The sequence below is a fragment of the Lissotriton helveticus genome, chromosome 6, assembly GCF_964261635.1.
Source record: "Lissotriton helveticus chromosome 6, aLisHel1.1, whole genome shotgun sequence".
NCBI classification, from domain to species: domain Eukaryota; kingdom Metazoa; phylum Chordata; class Amphibia; order Caudata; family Salamandridae; genus Lissotriton; species Lissotriton helveticus.
Genome location: NC_136067.1, coordinates 439226043 through 439246572, shown reverse-complemented (window position 1 = coordinate 439246572; position 20530 = coordinate 439226043). Strand labels below are relative to the sequence as shown.

General features: G+C 40.5%; 1 protein-coding gene across 1 annotated transcript in view; it reads left to right on the top strand.

The window, feature by feature from the left end:
• Nucleotides 1–20530, top strand: part of SNTG2 (syntrophin gamma 2) — a 1262328-nt gene that overhangs the window by 795031 nt on the left and 446767 nt on the right. Inside the window, exon 12 of the mRNA XM_078647499.1 lies at nucleotides 7831–7947. Coding sequence (XP_078503625.1) covers nucleotides 7831–7947 — 117 coding nt within the window. The remainder of the gene's footprint in view (nucleotides 1–7830; nucleotides 7948–20530) is intronic.

The following is a 20530-nucleotide window of genomic DNA, read 5'->3' as shown; positions in this document are numbered from 1 at the left end:
TCTCGATCCTACCGAGAGACAAGATGGCGGCCGCTCCGGACTGTTTAGAATGTTGACAGACACCGGAGAGCCAATCAGCTTCGCTTCGCGAAGTTCCGTTACGCGTCAGGCACGCGAACCGGGGCGCTAACCGGAGCGCTGTCACAGATATATATTTTTTTTCAAACGTTAATTTCTCAAAATCCACTGGAGCACATATATTGAGACATAGCAAAGGCACGTCGGGCAAACCATATCTACAATTTTGCCAAGTTTCATGTAAATCTATTCAGCCGTTCGAGCTAAAAGTGAGTCCAACAGCCCTATGGAAAAATGAATGTGAAAAACGCGTTTTGGGATCCCCCTTTTTTCTGGGCCCCCCTTGACGAAACCCCCCCATATTTTCAGGGGCTGCTCAGAAACAAAATGTGCCATTGTCCTGATAATTTCAGCCAATTCCATCCACAAACGCCAAAGTTATTAGACATAGAATTTTCAGAAATCCCATAGAGAAAAAATCCTAACTATATATACCCACTGGCTATCGCCAGTAGGTAATATACATATATAAACATATATAATCTGCATATCTATATAAATATAAATGCATGCATACATATACATATATGCATACATATGCATGTTATTTACATGAAAGTTTTAAAAACACTAATAAAAGCAAAGCTAAAAAGCCACCTCATTACAAACAGAATGGCTTTAACTTAAACGAGGGCGAGATCTATTGCATTTTCAATGCTTGTTTACTTTGGTTCTATCAAGAAGGCATTCAGATGTGTCACACATTTGCCATAAATTCTGAATGTTAGCACTCTAGTTGCTCATTAGATCACTGTAGTAAAGCTAGTGCTCACCAGGGAAGTCTGCTGCTAATCATGGTTTGCAGCCATTTTCGCGCATTTTTTATCCCGCAGACTTTCAGTCCGCATATCATTATCCCGCAAGGTCATTGACCTCGCATACCATTATCCCGCATTTTTTCAAAACGCATGTGCATTTATCGCGCATGCCTTTACAAACAATTACGTTTTAAAGGCATGTATGGTAAATGCATTTGCGTTGTGAAAACCACGATGACGAGAGAGGTAAGTGGGTTTGTGTTAATTTTTTCGTGGGTTAGTGATTGTGTAGTGTAGTGTAGTGTTGTGTAGTGTAGTGTTGTGTTAGTGTAGTGTAGAGTTGTGGTGGTTGTTTAGTGTAGGGTCATGCTGGGGGTAGTGTTTTAGGGTTTAGGGTTGTGTTGTAGTGTTTGCGTAGTGTAGGGTCATGCTGGGGGTAGTGTTTTAGGGTTTAGGGTAGTGTTGTAGTGTTTGCGTAGTGTAGGGTCATGCTGGGGGTAGTGTTTTAGGGTTTAGGGTTGTGTTGTAGTGTTTGCGTAGTGTAGGGTCATGCTGGGGCTAGTCTTTTAGGGTTTAGGGTAGTGTTGTAGTGTTTGCGTAGTGTAGGGTCATGCTGGGCGTAGTGTTTTAGGGTTTAGGATAGTGTTGTAGTGTTTGCGTAGTGTAGGGTCATGCTGGGGGTAGTGTTTTAGGGTTTTGGGTAGTGTTGTAGTGTTTGCGTAGTGTAGGGTCATGCTGGGGTGTAGTATTTTAGGGTTTAGGGTAGTGTTGTAGTGTTTGCGTAGTGTAGGGTCATGCTGGGGGTAGTGTTTTAGGGTTTTGGGTAGTGTTGTAGTGTTTGCGTAGTGTAGGGTCATGCTGGGGGTAGTGTTTTAGGGTTTTGGGTAGTGTTGTAGTGTTTGCGTAGTGTAGGGTCATGCTGGGGTGTAGTGTTTTAGGGTTTTGGGTAGTGTTGTAGTGTTTGCGTAGTGTAGGGTCATGCTGGGGTGTAGTGTTTTAGGGTTTTGGGTAGTGTTGTAGTGTTTGCGTAGTGTAGGGTCATGCTGGGGGTACTGTTTTAGGGTTTTGGGTAGTGTTGTAGTGTTTGCGTAGTGTAGGGTCATGCTGGGGGTAGTGTTTTAGGGTTTTGGGTAGTGTTGTAGTGTTTGCGTAGTGTAGGGTCATGCTGGGGGGTAGTGTTTTAGGGTTTTGGGTAGTGTTGTAGTGTTTGCGTAGTGTAGGGTCATGCTGGGGGTAGTGTTTTAGGGTTTTGGGTAGTGTTGTAGTGTTTGCGTAGTGTAGGGTCATGCTGGGGGTAGTGTTTTAGGGTTTTGGGTAGTGTTGTAGTGTTTGCGTAGTGTAGGGTCATGCTGGGGGTAGTGTTTTAGGGTTTAGGGTAGTGTTGTAGTGTTTGCGTAGTGTAGGGTCATGCTGGGGGTAGTGTTTTAGGGTTTTGGGTAGTGTTGTAGTGTTTGCGTAGTGTAGGGTCATGCTGGGGGTAGTGTTTTAGGGTTTTGGGTAGTGTTGTAGTGTTTGCGTAGTGTAGGGTCATGCTGGGGGGTAGTGTTTTAGGGTTTTGGGTAGTGTTGTAGTGTTTGCGTAGTGTAGGGTCATGCTGGGGGTAGTGTTTTAGGGTTTTGGGTAGTGTTGTAGTGTTTGCGTAGTGTAGGGTCATGCTGGGGGTAGTGTTTTAGGGTTTAGGGTAGTGTTGTAGTGTTTGCGTAGTGTAGGGTCATGCTGGGGTGTAGTGTTTTAGGGTTTTGGGTAGTGTTGTAGTGTTTGCGTAGTGTAGGGTCATGCTGGGGGTAGTGTTTTAGGGTTTAGGGTAGTGTTGTAGTGTTTGCGTAGTGTAGGGTCATGCTGGGGGTAGTGTTTTAGGGTTTAGGGTAGTGTTGTAGTGTTTGCGTAGTGTAGGGTCATGCTGGGGGTAGTGTTTTAGGGTTTAGGGTAGTGTTGTAGTGTTTGCGTAGTGTAGGGTCATGCTGGGGTGTAGTGTTTTAGGGTTTTGGGTAGTGTTGTAGTGTTTGCGTAGTGTAGGGTCATGCTGGGGGTAGTGTTTTAGGGTTTAGGGTAGTGTTGTAGTGTTTGCGTAGTGTAGGGTCATGCTGGGGTGTAGTGTTTTAGGGTTTTGGGTAGTGTTGTAGTGTTTGCGTAGTGTAGGGTCATGCTGGGGGTAGTGTTTTAGGGTTTAGGGTAGTGTTGTAGTGTTTGCGTAGTGTAGGGTCATGCTGGGGGTAGTGTTTTAGGGTTTAGGGTTGTGTTGTAGTGTTTGCGTAGTGTAGGGTCATGCTGGGGGTAGTGTTTTAGGGTTTAGGGTTGTGTTGTAGTGTTTGTGTAGTATAGGGTCATGCTGGGGGTAGTGTTTTAGGGTTTAGGGTAGTGTTGTAGTGTTTGCGTAGTGTAGGGTCATGCTGGGGTGTAGTGTTTTAGGGTTTTGGGTAGTGTTGTAGTGTTTGCGTAGTGTAGGGTCATGCTGGGGGTAGTGTTTTAGGGTTTAGGGTAGTGTTGTAGTGTTTGTGTAGTGTAGGGTCATGCTGGGGGTAGTGTTTTAGGGTTTAGGGTAGTGTTGTACTGTTTGTGTAGTGTAGGGTCATGCTGGGGGTAGTGTTTTAGGGTTTAGGGTAGTTTAGTTGTTTAGTGTATGCTAAAGGCATATTCGTTCTAAAAGTTTTCGTTATTTTAATTTGCGGCCTAATAGTACATGCGGGATTTTTTTTGCGGACTGATGGTATGCGGGATTTCGTCATATATTCGCTAATGATACTTTCTATGGCAAAATGAACCCCCTCATTTTGTTCCTTTTTAAATTAAATGTTTTAAGAGTTACCACTTTATTCCAATCAAGATGGCTTCAGGTGTGCCATACCTTTGTAATAAGTAGGACTGTTAGCACTCTAGTTGTTCTTTAGAACACTCTGGGACATTCTGTCATTGGGCTATAGTTGGGCTACATCTGGCTGATATTTGGGCTACATTTGTTTTTTTTTGTCTCTGGTGGCCATCTTTGGGCTACATTGGGCTACATTGGGCTACATTGGGCTACATTTGGGCTCCAACATATATATAGCCCAATGTAGCCCAATATATATTTTTCAAAGTTAATTTTCGTAAAAACCACTGGAGCCTATATCTTGAGACATAGCAAAGGCACATCGGGCTACCAGTCCCTACAATTTTGCCAAGTTTGGTGTAAATCCATTCAGCCGTTCAGGCTAAAAGTGAGGCCAACCGCCCTATGGAAAATTGCATGGGAAAAACACGTTTTGGGACCCCCCTTTTTTCTCGGCCCCCCCTTGACAAAACCCCCCCAAATTTTCAGGGGCTGCTCAGAAACAAAATGTTCCATTTTCCTGAAAATTTCAGCCAATTCTGTCCTTAAACGCCAAAGTTATTCGACATAGAATTTTCAAAAATCCCATAGGAAAAAAATCCTAACTATATATACCTACTGGCTATCGCCAGTAGGTAATATATATATATATATATATATATATATATATATATATATATATTATATATATATATTTTTTTGTCCAAGGCTGATTTCTAACTATAAAGTCCCTGAAACCTATGTTTTTTTCAGTGAATTTCTAAGGTTTCTTTACATGCTAATTTCTAACTATAACGTCCCTGAACACTATGTTTTTTTCAGTGAATTTCTAAGGTTTTTTTTTAAATGCTAATTTCTAACTCTAACATAGTAGTTATGTTTGCAAAGTGGTGCAGAAAGGGGCCTAGGCCTCCGACCAGCGCTCAGGAATTCCACTGTGTATGACTTACAGGAGGTACTTAGAGGGCTACTTGCCTGACAAAGTCCCTCAGGAGTAAAGTGGACTTCATCCCCCACCCAGTATTGTGGCAGGAGGTGCGTTTGCCCCTAGGTCAACCTTGGGACCCAGCTAACTCTCCCAGTACCTCCAGTAAGTCCCATACAGCAGGATTGCTATGTTCTCATAGTAGGCCATCCCCCTTTCCCCACCACTCTGCAAACACACTTTCTGGTGCACTCTTGGATGGCGATTAAAGTTCCCATCGCTGCTGGGAGTCCTTAGGTGCCAATTAGCCTACCTGATACCTGCAGTATATCCCAGATAGTGGGATTGCTGACCAGTGGACACAGGCCACACCACCTTTTTCCACCACTCTACAAATGCGCCTCTTGGTCTGGGGATTAAGTCCCCTTAAATCCTGGGGCTGCCTAGGGGCCAACTATCCCCCCAGGTACCTCCAGTAAGCCCCACACCGTTGCATTGCTCGGAGGAGTCCGGGACCACTTTAGTACTTAGGTCCTCAGAACACAAAAGGACCTCTTTGCCCCACCAGCAATGCGCCAAGAGGCGCGTTTGTAGAGTGGTGTAAAAAGGGGCATTGCCTCAGACCACCTCTCAGCAATCCCACTGTGTGGGGCTTACTGGAGGTACCTGGTGTGCAAGTTGGCCCCCAGGGACACCCGGGTTTCAAGGGGACTTAATGCCCAAACTTAGAACATGCCAAGAGGTGCGTTTGCAGAGTGGTGCAGGGAGGGGGTGGGTCCTCAAGCGAAATTCCGACTTTTTCTTTAAAAAAAATATTTATACAGGAGGGGGCCAGCCTTTATTTATTTTTTTAATTTTAGTGGAAGGCTGCTTGCCCCCCCTCCCGAGGCCAATTATGGACCGAAGGACCCCATCCCCCAGGGCCGGCCTTCCGTTTTATAAAAATAAACAAATCAAACTGACGGTGTGAGAAGCCCCCGCTCCCGGACCACTTCTGGCCCCAGGTACCTCATCCCCCATGGCCATCCCTCGCTTTGGGGACTGTGGGGGACACAAGTGCCCCCGCAGTCCCTGCCTGTTCCCCGCTTCCTGCGGGAGCCGGCATTGCTTTTGAAAAAGGGGAGCTGCTGACATGCAGCTGTCCTTTCTGGCCTAAAGTGGGCACCATTTAGGGCTCCAGGAGGGGGGTCACATGGTGCCCCTCCCAACTTGAACATATAATATGCGCATACCCCTGAGACTTGGCCCACTGTGGGGCTGATTAATACGAAGCGCAGGAGCCCGGGCTTAATTTGTTCTGAGGCGGGATTCGCGAATCATGTCAAAATTATTATTTTTTTAATGCTTTTTGACCAGGACTAGGGGGTACGGGTGTTTCTACCCTGCCTCCTTTTTTTCACCTTTTTTCTTGCGACTCACTTGAACCAAGTTACAAGATGGCTGCCAAAACTTCATGGTTTGAAGTGTTTGCAGTCAATCAGCCAATCAGAATCAAGCTCGTGCTCAGGAGGGTTCACGGATCCACCATGGTCACCAGATATCAATATTTGTTTATTTTTGAACTTCCCAGGAACTGCTGAATGGTTTACAGTGCACTCCGGACCAAAAGCTATCCCTCTGCCAAATTTGGTGTAATTCTTCTCAGCAGTTCCGACTGTAGACACGACAAACGTTCCTATGGAAACTAACATGGAGAAAATGTGTTTTGGAACCCTCCTTTTTCTCGTCTCCCGCTTGAAGAATCAGCCTGAAACTTTCAAGACCGGAGATGACCGGAGCGGGTTATTCATTTTTAAAATGTCACCAAGAATCGTCAAACAGCGCCAAAGATATAGGCAAATCAATAAATGCTTTTCCAAAGGAAACTAGGTCCTAACTATAATTACCTACTGGCGACCGCCACTAGGATATATATATATATATATCAGTGAATTTCTAAGGTTTTTTAAATGCTAATACCTAACTATAACATATCTGAAACCTATGGTTTTTTTCTGTGAATTTCAAAGGTTTTTTAAATGCTAATTTCTTAATATAATGTTCATTAAGCATATCTGTTTTTTCTATATTTTTTAATTATCATCCCATTCTCAACCTAGTAAAAACTGCAAATATAACCACTCTTCAGTTGATTCCTTCCACCAACAAAATTGCCACAAACAGAACCACAATTAACGTTAATGATATACAAACTAGGTGTTCCCGTAGCAAAAAAACAAAAAAACACCACTTCCCCATATTTTCAACAACAAGCCAAATCTGCAATGCTACCTGAAAAAACAGACGATAGCTCTACTTAGCACTAACAAATGAACATCAACATTTAACTGGTGTAAGGAGGTCGACTATGTACTGCGTGAATTACATCCAACTCACACCAATATTTAAAGACGAATATGTGATAGAGGTACTAATTATGTACCTCTGACACCCAACAAAATCCAGCGCCACCACCACTACAACCACCCCTCTTGACCCCTCTCCCCCTACTATCTCAGAGGCAGCGCAAAACAGGACAATTGACCTTCCCAAAATAATATATCCCCTCAACAGCACACTAGCTGAATGTTCAGAATTGTGGCAACCGACTATGTATAAGAGAGGGGACTCACATATTAACAATAATTTACACAGTCCCAAGACTACCGTTGATATGCTATACAACACAACTCACTATACAAACCAAAAACTTTTCTGTGTGTAGATATACTATTGATACATGTAGTATACTGCACAGTGGATGCAACCATATCATCTCAGTTACTGGGAAATATCCTGGTCATATAGCTGTGTTGCCCCCCCCCCTTGAAGCAGTAGTGGAGTGGGCTGGTTCAACATACGCAACTCCAGCGTAAGAGTATAAATACATAGGCTATGCCTTGGGCGTGGTTCACTTGTGCGAAGACAAAAGAGACTGCCACAGCGAAGGTCCTCACCCTGCCACGTGGCTGCCGCCATGAGCACGTGCCTCCTTGATACAGGCCCATTGCGAACTCAGCGCCACATCAGCGCAGACTTATGTCTGTATCGACTATCTGTGTATAGTTTTTGTAATGGTGAATATAGAGCTTTGCAAAACCTCAGTCCTTAAAAAAAGTCTTAACTGCCCAGTTTTATATTTTTGGGACACAATGCTTATTGTTTTTCTTTTTACTAATAATCATTTGACAGATACATAAACATCTAAAATAACATGGTCTACGGTATATTCCTTTTGTTTGTGTGGAACTAACTAGTTTCTTTGATCTACTCTTATGCAGGTTATACATATGGGCTGGGCGAGTGAGAGGCTGCATGGTTCTGATTCTTCTCGATTATACAAGTACAAGTTTTTGGCACTAAAAGGTTCCTCGTTCTACATTTTCAGCACACCACCGGTAAGAAACATTTACTGAGTGTCAGTATAAATAATAATACTTCACTAGAAAATGATTATTAGCAGTTTTTCTTAAGCTACCAGGTTTCAATTTGCGTCTTGATTTTTTAACCATGGGTGAAGAAATATCAGTTATGATGTGAAATATGGCAATCTAGTATAATGTGATCACTACTAAGTAAACCCTCTGAAACATGTTTTCCATCAGACACAATTCATTGTGATGCTAGAATATCAGTTCAAGACTGCTTTTGACTAAATGCATGTATATAAGGAAGGATTGCAGACCCGTCCTGCTTCTCTTTGAATATCTAACTTCAAAGGCTACTCTTGGGGTCAGAGAAGTCAACCTCTTTCTGACCCACATTGAGAAGTAGATCCAGGATATTTCTAGAAGAAAACCCAGCAAGACCATTACAAAATTGACTTTTTGTTGTGGTACTCATTTGGAGTATGTAAAAGTATTATTCAACTTGAACCCATGGTTTCTTCTTCAGAAACAGTGACTAAACAATTGGAAGCATTTGTGGTACCAGAACTGGAGATTCAGAACATATCATACAAGTTCTGAAAGATTAAGGTGAGATGGTTTTTCTGAAGGACTATGGCAAGGTGCCCGGGCCAACCAATTGACATATTGCCTTAGTAGGAAAGATTTCCTGGAGCATCAGTCAGTTTTCTGCAGCAAGAAAGAAAACTTCAGTGCACCTTGAAAAGAATATCACTGACCGTATGGAAAATTTTAGAACTCAAAATGTAAACTTTGAAAAATTTGAAAAGGCACCAAACTGTGTCTGATGATAGTGCAATCATGGTGGCTATCATTTCAAGGTTTGTCCAACTCTGCGCTTTTTGCAACCTGGGTCAGACCTACAGTGGGACTGGGGAACCAATATATCTGACATCTCGATTTCAACTTCAATCTCAACACAATGACTGTCAGTTTTGGAGATCTTTGACTTCCATTGAAACAACAGATTCTCAATGCAAAACCCTTAACCAGGCAAACCACTAACCTATGTCCAAGCTTACTTTAATGTGTTTCTAGGACAGTCAACATTTCTCTATGGGATAAAATTGACTTTTCAGATTTGCATTAATTTCTAAGGACGTCTTTTGGCATGTTTCCTAAAATGATAAATACACAACTCATTTTCCTCTATCCATTTTAGCCATGTTGATGTCTTTGGAATCGGTAATGTTGGGACCGCAAAATCCGTAGCGTGGTTTTGAGAGCATGAACCTTGAAAAGTCAAAATGACTAAATTAAGCCTTTATTAATAAACCTGCCACTTTGACTTAGACATTAATGTGAAAACATATTGTAGATACCACACGTAAAGAAATGTGCAAAAAGTAGTCGTATTTACTGGTAGGCCTCTGTTATCTTTCCCTTTAACTAATAGAGGCTTTAGAAGTTGCTAAACCATGTACAATTGTATTTGATATTTTGACCATTATGTGACTTGCTTCGAATTTTCATCATAACTGTAGAATTTATATTAAATTATCTTTCTTAAGCAACATGTTCACTAAGATTGAACTTTTTATCTAATCTCTGTTCACATAACGATGAATAGAAAGCCATATCATTTAACAATAACTTTCACTTACATGAAATACAGAAAGCATTATCTAACTAGAAATCTGTAAGTAAATGTTTCTGTCTTTAGCATAGCTCATTCTTGCGCACTGACATTTTGAAAAAATTGTAGAATAGATTCTGCAGCAAACTTCCCTGGTGACCAAGGTTAACATTTTCAAATTGTGCAAACGTTGGGGAATGTCTGTTATATATGTGATAGTAGACTATAAAATTAATCTGCTTTACATGGGAAAGAAACAACGAAGACTGCTCACCATTGAAAGATGTATTTTGATTGGATGGACTTGATCTCACCTACAACATTGTAATACCCTGAATTTCTGTCATTACTGTAATGGTTTTAATTAACCATATACAAATAAATAACTATATTTGTGTCTTTTATATTAGTGTGTGTTTCCAGTTAGATAGATCAATGCTTTAGAGATTTGCTGCAGCTTTGAAGGTGATGCTCTGAGAATCTCAATTTTTCCTGTTCCTAGCTTTGATGGTTGTAGCTACAGCTGCATCTGGCTCCCCTTATGTCCCCATTGAGGCTTTATTTATGCAGATTGCTGTTGCAACTGTATGCTGATACTCCTTTGACTATTGATACTCGGCTGAGTCTCCTAAACTGTTCTTTATGAGGAGTTTGATTGCTTAACCTTATGCTCCATTGAACTCTTTTATCTAAAACTCTTTTATGCGTTCCAATAACTTTGATTCTGATCCTTTATTTAGAAGAGGGAATAATATGTGTATGGAACTCGCTTGTCCTTTTTACATTATTGCAGAATTGAGCCATATTTTCTTGATAATTTTTGTAAACTGATTTATCTGACTAACTAATTAAATAAAGGCAAACATATATTTACTAATCTCTCTATGAGAATAAGGGGTTTTGAAAGCAAATCAAAATTCTAATTATTGAATAAATTTAAGATTTGAATAAAATGATACCTGACTAATAATGATTTGATTTAGTTTCCATTCAAAAATGGTGGCAAAGATCTGTCGCCTAGAATAAGAAATTGGCACAGAGTAGGGGCCCTTTCTCATAAGTCACAGGCAGAACCGATAATGCTAATTAAATTTGGACTCTTTCCACGCTTTCAGTTTTCTGGTAGCAGAGTACAGTTCACAACGGGAATGGGGCTATAAAATAACTTGCAAGTTAGAATAAAATACCTAAACCCTAAATTCAATGCCCAGAACCTGAAAAGGAAAAGACGTATTCGAAGGCGGTTGCTGTTTGGATGTGTGAATATTATTAAGTGATGCGTTGTATATTACAATTGTGTTGGTCTTTTGTATGGGAAATTAATTATGAAGTTATTTGCTATTATGTAAAAAAGTTGAAGAGTTTTAGACTCGGTATAGTCTAAGATACCGGGATACACTGACAAGCCAAGTATGATATTTCTTGTTTGCAGGTTAAAGGTGTAGAATGCGAGCTATCCTCACCTATACCTCCATAAAAACTCCTTAGCCTAGTTTCGAGTACTACTATCAAATGTATATGTGAGCCTTGGCCGAACTTCGAGGGCCCATTCTCCTGTATAAACTGTTGTTATCAAGCTGCCCATACTTGTTCAATAAGAATTAACCTACATGATACTCTTACTATAGCCACGGCTGGGCATTCTTATCAGACACCTTCCTTGCACCATGGAGCCAATACATCTACTGTTAATTATACCGCTGATAAGAAGTATCCGGGACTTAAATGTTTTTTATTGAACATACGTTCCCTACCTAAGCATCATCAACATCTATGGGATCTCATTAATACAGACAAACCAGATATCTGCTTTCTTACAGAGACCTGGCTAAAACCCCACACTATCCCCGCAATTATGCTAGGTGTCCCTGTTGGATACAAGATTTTGCATCTAGACCGCATGACTAAAGTGGGGGGCGGTGTGGCTGTTGACTACAAAGAGAGTTTAAATGTCTCAATATCTGATCAACGGTGCAATGCTCAGATGGAAATAATGATCTTTAGATTTTCCCTCTCTCCGAAAATACAATGGAAAGGAGCATTAGTATACCACCCTCCCGGTCCATGCTCTGATTTCTCCCTAACTCTTATGGAATTACTAGCCCCTTATTTTAGAGTTAATGAAGATTTTATTCTCCTTGGAGATTTTAATATTCATACAGATCTTCCACATCACCCGGATAGCAAGTCTTTATTAGGTGATCTTTCAAGCTTAGGACTTCAAGTACAGAACAAAGGTCCTACTCATTTGGGTGGTCATACACTCGATTTAATTTTAACTAACTGCCCTAAAATAATCTGCCACCCCCCACCATCATTAGCTGGTCAGATCATTATATGTTAAATTTTAATCTACTCGGTCCTTACCCACCACAAAAAAAACATCTCCCTGCAATGTGGAAACAGAAGTGGCACAAAGTAACTCTAGAAAAATTTGAAAAAGTATGGATAGAACCCATGCTCCAGATAGAAGATGATATTGAACAAGGTCTTGCTAAGCTTCAGAAAGCAATCCTGGAAGCTATTGACCTACTCGCACCACTAGAGTTACAGAAGCAAGGCCCCAAAACCAAGCAAGAAGCATGGTATACAGAAGAGTTAAGAGCTGAGAAGCAAAAATGTAGAAGTTTGGAGAAAAAATGGAGGAAAATACATACATCAACCAGCAAATTACTTTATTTAGAGGCACAATCTAATTATTTTAAAAATATAAAACAAGCAAGGAAGAACAGACTGGAGAAACAAATAACAGAGGCAGGAAACTCCACTAGAGAACTTTATAAAATCCTGCAGACATTCGTCAAGCCGATAGCTTGCGAAAGTCCGGACGATTTCAGCCAAACCTTGTGTGATGATGTCTCCACATTCTTTGAGAATAAGATTGACTTAATCTACGACAAAATCACCAAGGCAGCAAATACCAAAGACACAATTGGATCTTCCAGTCCTAAGTTAGCCAAGAGTGATAATAACAGGATTACCTTGACTACAATCCCAGAGATCAGCCTAATAGAAGTTACCACCCTACTCAACTTAATAAAATCTGGTTCCCCCACGGACATGATACCTGCTAAGATGATGGCTCCCCTGGGAAATTTACTAGCCCCGAGCTTCAAATCATTGATTAATCTTTCCCTCAAAGAAGGAAAGATTACTAGTGACTGGAAAAAGGCAGTTGTGAACCCCGTAAGAAAAAACATCACGCTACCATGGTCAAATATTGATAATCTTCGCCTAATATCTCTCCTACCCCACCTGAGTAAGATGACTGAGAGACATGTCAACCTCCACCTGTCGAAATTTATCGAGGCAGCGGACGGTCTGGACCCTTCACAATCTGGGTTCAGACCAAATCATAGCACAGAGTCAGCTCTCCTCTCTGTGACCAATACCATCCGGATGGCACACGATAAGGGAGGCTCAATGATTCTGGTGCTATTAGATTTGTCCGCTGCCTTCGACACGGTGTCCCATGACATCCTCATCAGTCGTCTAGAGAAGGTGGGAGTGGAAGGAGTGGCCCTATCATGGTTACAAAGCTTTATATCAGGCCGCTCACAAAGTGTTCGCCTGGGCTCCCACAATTCCATCTACAGGGAGCTCACAAAGGGGGTCCCACAGGGCTCATGCTTGAGCCCTACATTGTTTAATGTATATGTGGCCCCCCTGGCGAATATTGTGAGAGAACATGGGTTCACACCAATATCTTATGCTGACGACACTCAGCTTTTATTTCCTTTCCAGAACATGACACCTGAGGTGAAAAGCTCATTTGCTGCTGGGATGAGAGCTATTGCCGGATGGATGACCTCCAATTGCCTGCATTGTAATGTGGGCAAGACGGAGGTCATGCTCTTCGGTGATGCCCCACTTCTCTGGTCTCCTGAATGGTGGCCCCCGGAACTTGGTATGGCTCCCTGCCCAAAGGAAAATGTAAAAAACTTGGGCGTAAAGCTGGACCAACCCCTAGTATTTAAAGATCATGCCATACAGGTGATTGCCCTACTTAGGAGAGTCTTCCCCTACTTGGCAGACCACCATAGAAGAACACTGGTACAAACCCTGGTAATCAGTAGGTTGGATTACTGCAATGGGCTGCTTATATCTGCCAATGAGGAACAACTGGGGAGGCTACAAGTAGCCCAGAATACAACTGCTAGACTGATCCTAAATGCTCCAGCTAGGTCCCCATCTCGCCCCCTATTAAACAAGCTACACTGGATCCCCATTCGCCAGAGAGTGAAATTCAAGATTTGTTGTACCATCCACAAATGCTTGTTTGGCACCGGTCCCAGATATCTCACAGAAATCTTTAAGCCCTATCAACCAGGTCGAACTCTACGTTCAGAACATCAAGCCCTGCTGTCTATCCCTAGGATTAAAAGAGAGAGACAGGGAGGTAGAGCCTTATCTTACAAGGGCCCTGCCCTCTGGAATTCTCTACCGCTCACTCTAAGGCTTAATTCCAGTCTGCCCGCATTTAGAAAATGTCTAAAGACATACTTATTCTCTACCCTATAGTCCACAAGAGTCAATTAGCTACTATCCAGCTTCTACTGTCTAGCCTTGTTGTTGGAAAGAACAAAGCGCGGAGATATCTCTTCGGAGATCGAGTTCCTGCGCTATAAAAGAATCCAAAAATAAATAAAATAAATACCATTGTGATAAGGATACTAAAACTGTGTTATGATTGTTTAACATTGATTGGTGTTAGCTGAACATAATTGCTCAGAAGGGTGATGCAGCATTGATTAGGGTGATTTCACGCTGGTCGAGATTTCACTTACATTTTTGGGTCTTTTTGAATGATTGTAGAACTGTTCTTTCTTTGGTAGAGCAATCAAGAAATGGTATATGTTTTCAGTGTCATTTGGAAGTTTTTAATAATGTTTGTGCAAGTACGAAGAGAATTGTGAAGGATGGTGAACTTCTGCAATGAGCAAATACATACATCACAGGGTGCGCACTGAGATTGCTCGGTGGGTGTGCTTTTGTCCTGGGATTGGTTGGTGATACCAAGGTGTTACACTGAGATTGGTCAGTAGTTGAGTGTATACCACATTGAGATACATTGACAAAAAGTGAGAGAAATACTAGCTGTAACAGGGTTGGGTTGTAGGGTTTTGACGTATCTGGAACAGAATCAAAATATTAGTTTGAAGCTGCATTTGCTTTTCAGTTCATTGCCATCATGAAATGTTTTATAGGAATTAAGATTTTGTTGAATGGTGTTGTTACTATTCCCGTATGGAATGGTGATGAGGCACCTCCTGAGGGTACACCTGCATACATTTTGACAACAGAATATGTATTAGAAACATGCTTCTGGCTTTGTCAATTCAAGATCATGAGTTTCCTAAAATATGGTGCAGAATTCTGAGGAGGGAGAAAAGAAGAAAGAAGAGGAGGAATAGACCAATGGGGATTCAGTGGATGACATTTTGGAAGAGATGGTAGCTGCTGGACCACCAGCTTTTGCCACATCCATTGATCAAAGTGAACCAAGTACTAGGAGTATAGTAGCTTTTGCCCTTGTAGAGGTGAGTGTAGTTCAGATTGAGAGACTTATGAAAATACTTCAAATTAGTCAGTATGGCTTTAGTGTTTGTCCATGATCATGGGCAAGTATGGTCACAAATAAGTTATTTTTAACTCCCTCAAGTACCCCAATTAGGAATGGAATGTATGTTAAAAATATGCAGGAAGTTTGCAATTACCCGAAAAGATTGCAGTGGTTAGATGGGCAGTTCATCAAAGTGGTTCTGCCTATGTTGCCATGGGAAACAGATATGATGATTCAGTTGCCCGGTATTCTGCTTTTTAGGCCTGTACATTTAATTGAAATTTCTCATGTGAGATTAAAAGGGAAAGTTCATTCACCTTGTTGATGAAACTGACTGATATTTTGAATAAATTAAAGAGGGTACAGGAAAATGTTTCAAAAGCAGAACAGATTTGTTGAATTAAAGCAGGATGTTAGAAAAATCCATATGACATATGTATGTCAGTATATTATTTCCAATGGCACAGTCCTATCATGGTTACACACATTTAGGCAGGGAAACAATGATCAGTCTTTGTTGCCAAAGCTGGTCCCAGATTCAGAACATTAGGAGAAGAGGTTTGCCACAAATGTGTCATATGCCATCAAGTGGGCTGAAATATATTCTGGTCATAGTATGTGTCTTCTCAAGATAGCTGGAAGCCTACCTAACCAGAAGAAATGGCAGCCTCACTGTTGCAAAACTGTTATTCCGAGAATTGATACCGAAGTAGCGCTTGCCAGTTTCTCTAGAATCAGATAAGGGAACTCATTTCAATAATGAAGTCCTGAAGATTACTTGTACAGCACTACATATTGAGCAGGGATGGCATTGCAGTCACAGACCTGAGGCTTATGGAATTGTTGAACAGGTCTATAGAACCATTATGTCCCAATTAGCAAATATTTGTGCTTCAACATCACTGAAATGGCCAGATGCATTACCTTTGGTATGGATGAGTATTCAAAGTATCCCAGATAGGAAGACTGGTTTATCACCACACAGGATCCTGATGGCCAGGGCAATTAGATTGTTTGCTGTACCCGTACATACACTCTTGAACATCACAGATGATATGATACTCAATTACTGCAAAGGATTGACTGAAGCAGTCCATGTTGTTATACGAGATGCCCATTAAGAACAGTGCCACAACCGCAATCCTGGTGATTGGGTCCTGATCAACAAGCAAGTTCAGAAGACTTGTTTGGAACTAAGATGAAAAGGCCCCTTACAACTAATACTTGTAACCAATACTGCTGTTAATTGTGGTAGAGTCTGAATTGGATTGATGCCTCTCAAACTAAGAAATTGAGAAACTCTGAAGAAGTAATTGTGATCTTTGGTCCTGAATGACAAGCATTGGTGACTGTACCGACACCTGAGAAACCACCAAGACCAGTAGTACAGTTTGATCAACAGCAACCAGGGGAAGAAAGGGGTGAAGATTTGCCTTTTTCAGAACAAATTCAAATGCCTAATGTTACACAAAGTGGTATCGAAGACTCTAACGAAATAGAAGCAGAGACTGATTCTCAGACTGAGAACAATCCTGATAATTATTACAACTAGAAGATCCAAGTGAAGTAACAAGCAATGGAATAAGGAGGGTCTTCCACAGAGCTGAGTGGTCACAGAATTATAGGAAGGAAAACTGGAGTACCTCAGTTGATAAAATACCACCAATTTGACCTAAAGTGAAGAAAGCGGCGGAGAGCAAAATCCACAATCTCTGAGAAGATCAAAAAGAGAAAGAGTGGTTGTACTATGTGGACAGAGAAGTAAACGCCATATTAGATGATTTGTGTTATATGAGATCTAAACTGTATGAACCCCCATAAAAAGCATTGAAAAGGAAAATTTGGAAAGTCAAACTGAATAACTGAAAAGCATTGAAAAAATGTAAAAACTAAAACAATAAAACAATAACTGATTGAGGAACGAGAATTGTCCTGTTAGACCTTTATTATCTTAGTTTTTTATTTTACAGAAGTCCAACCTGGGCCAGAGTCTGCAGTAGAAGGTAGGGATAACATATGTATGAGAACACTGAATTGAGATAAGGATTGTCAAATTAGAGAACTGAACTGTTGAAAGCTAATTGTTGTGAAATGCAACTTACAGAAATCATTGAACTTTGAAACGTAACTATCTAGCTTGATTCTAGAGAAATGTGGTACATCTGAAACAAGTGATAACATGTTATATGCTCAATTTTAGTAATAACTCCTGTAATAAATTTAGCATAGGGGCTGGAAAGGGAGTGTAAGGGTAACTTTGTTGTGTCAATAGGATGGCTGATCTTCACCTCCAGGAGAACGTTTCTCCATTTTGGATTTGGGGAGAATAGTGCTTTCTGGGTCAAGAATATGCCACACTTTGAAGCAAGTGGTCATACAAGAGGGTGTCACCCTACAATCTATTGGTGAGGGGTGCCCCCCTTGCTTGTCAACCAGGAACAATGGATGAATATGAGAGTGTTGCCCAGCAACGCAGATCCTCTGCCTGAAGCAACAAGGAGAAGAAGGACTTCCCTTCTGGAATCCTGATCTGTACCAAAGGATTGCACTCTGAAGGACTGAGCCTGCTGCTCAATCCGAAACTACAGCCCTAAGGACATTTCCTGTATTTACAAGGATTAAGGAGTGGACTCCCTGATAGCAACAGGTTAACTTAACAGAGCTCACCTGCACCATCTCCACCAAGAAGTCCCCGGCCTGAAATGCATCCAGTGGACCTTCAATCATTTGGCCAAGTGTATTGTGTATTGTCCCAACATCCCAAGGACCATCTCAGACCTTCTAGACCCTTGGATTGGTGTTTTGGACACTTTGAACCCACAAGAGGAACTTGAGGAGGAACTTCTAGAAGTTTGGAGCAATGTTTGTAAAGATTTCCATAAGGTGACTGACCTGTCGTCAAAACTCAAGCCACGTCAAACTGTGAGCCGGCCTGCATTTCAAGTTCATCCTGCTAAAATCTCCCGGGCTCAAGATTTCCATGAATTGACAGGGGTTTGAGCTGGACCAAGCCAAGAATGTTGACGTGAATCCAGCCTGACACATCGCCTTGCTCAATGTCAAGAGGAAAAAGCTCCAAAAACGTAAAGGTAAAAATGTTACCGAGGCCTCCCACTTAGTGTATCTGACCCATGCTCCAGCGTTGTCAGCCTGAAACTTTGACTTTGACATTGTCAAGCACGACCAGAAGTCCCAAGTTGGTGCTTTTGTTTTTTAAGCACCAAAAAGTGTTTAGTCTTTAAAAATTCATTCCTCTGGTTCCCTACATTGGATTTTTTATATTTTGGTGTCTATTTGTTCATAAAAATATAACTTATTATTATAAATTGATGATGAATTTTTATTATGTGTCCTGCTTATTAACTGTATTGATGTTTTTAAATGCTTTACCTGTCTCCTAAGTTTAGCCTACTTGCTCATTGCCAGCTATCAACGATTGAGAAAGGAATCATTTATTGAGTCCTTGAGTGGACCTTTATTGTTATTGTTACCTTAATACTAGTGGTAAGTCCCTGCTTATCCTTACTAAAAATCCACTTTCCAACACCAATTAAAAGCTTCTTTTGTTTGTTACAAGAAAGATGATTTTTCCACTGGCGTTTTCTCTAGATGAGTACTCGAATACCCTCATGCTATGAATGCAAAGGTTTGTTATGTTTGTGCTCACTTACCTATATCTGCATCAGAGGAGGTCACTCATTATCACATGCCACTGTCATATGCTGTATCTTGTAGTATGTTGCTTTTACTTGTTTTTAGGCGAGCACATTTTGAATATTTCTATTCTAATTACAATTTTATACTTTCAAGAGTGTTTTTAATAGACAGCATGAATTTACACTCAAAACCAAAAGAAATGAACACAGCTTGGTATTATTTCTTTCCCATTAGACTTATAGATATTATTAAGGCTTACAAACATACCTTAACATGCTTAGTGAGATTAATAGAGAATATCTTCATAATGGCTTTAGATGAAAGATGTACAAACATAACACAAACTAAAGACAAACATAGTGATTTTTGTAAAGTTTTTGCATGAAAGAAGAAGATGAATTTAGTAAGAAATTGCTATACCCCAAATTAAGATTAGATAGTCAACATAAAGGGAACATTTGTGTTTACAGCAAGAGAACACTCAAAGAAACTAGTAATATACGGATTAGTGGTTGTGAACATACATTTGAATAAACAGGAGGATCAGGGCAAATTTTACAGGGATAATAATCTGCAATTCCCAGAGTTTACTTCATTTGTGAACAAAATGCGTATTCCTTGTTGCCTGCTGACTGGGTGGGTATTTATCATTTAGTTGTAATAACTCCTAAGATGTGCCATTGATGCATTGACAGTCCTAAAATGTCCCATTGATGCATTGACAGTCCTAAAATATGCCATAGATGCATTGGCTGTGGCAGCTGCACAGAAACACAAGCTGATTTAGTGGGAGATATGTTTGGTACAAACATTTCACCTGTAGTCATCATTTTAAATGGCATAAAGATTAGAAAGTTGGCAACTGTTGTCGACAAAATGGAAACAATCACTTGTGGAGCTTTACTGGTAGTAAACACAAATCTAATTGCTATAAAATCAAGGGATTTGCAGGGTTGTCTTACTACAGACATATTGCTCATAGAAAAATGGGGAGTTTGCAAAATGCTTAAATTTACTTATTGCTGCTCCTATATACCTGACGGAAGTAAGGTAATAAAACGTTTTGTAAAGAACATTTATGACTTAAAACCTGAGTTAGAAGAATCTAAAGCACCTAGTGTTTTTGAAAACTTTGGAAAGGTAGTTAGTACTGAAAGTTGGTTAACAACAGCAGGAGGAGGTATTATAAAACCTTTTTATATGCCACAAATGACTATAAGGCCTTTTCTGCTATTTCCTTATGCTTCATTACTAAGCTCTAGATATATTTTATGAAAATAATTAAATAAGAAATTTGAAAAAGAAATGGGATTAAATCATCTCATAAATGAAGATTACATTCTGGGCCAGAAAAGAAAAATGCAAGACTCAATAGATGATGAAAGTGCTCTATCAACGAACTCACATGTGAAATTATATTAGTGTGATGGTTAAGTTAAACAATAAATGGGAGATTGGGAAAAGTCGAAATTAAGCATTTATTAAGAAATACGATATTTTTCCCTAGACATTAACTTGGACTCATATTGTAGAAATCATACGTAGAAAAATGTGAAAAATGCTCAAAGCAGTCATATTCACTGGTAGGTCGCTGTTAGCTTTTCTTTTATCAATTAGAGGCTTTAGAAATTGCTGAACCAAGTTCAATTGTATTTGATAGCTTGACCTTAATAAGACTTGCTTAGTAGCTTTCTTAAGTAACATGTTCTCATTTGCACTAGGCTTGCACTTACTATAAATCTTATCTCCTTATAATGATGAATAGAAAAACGTGTAAT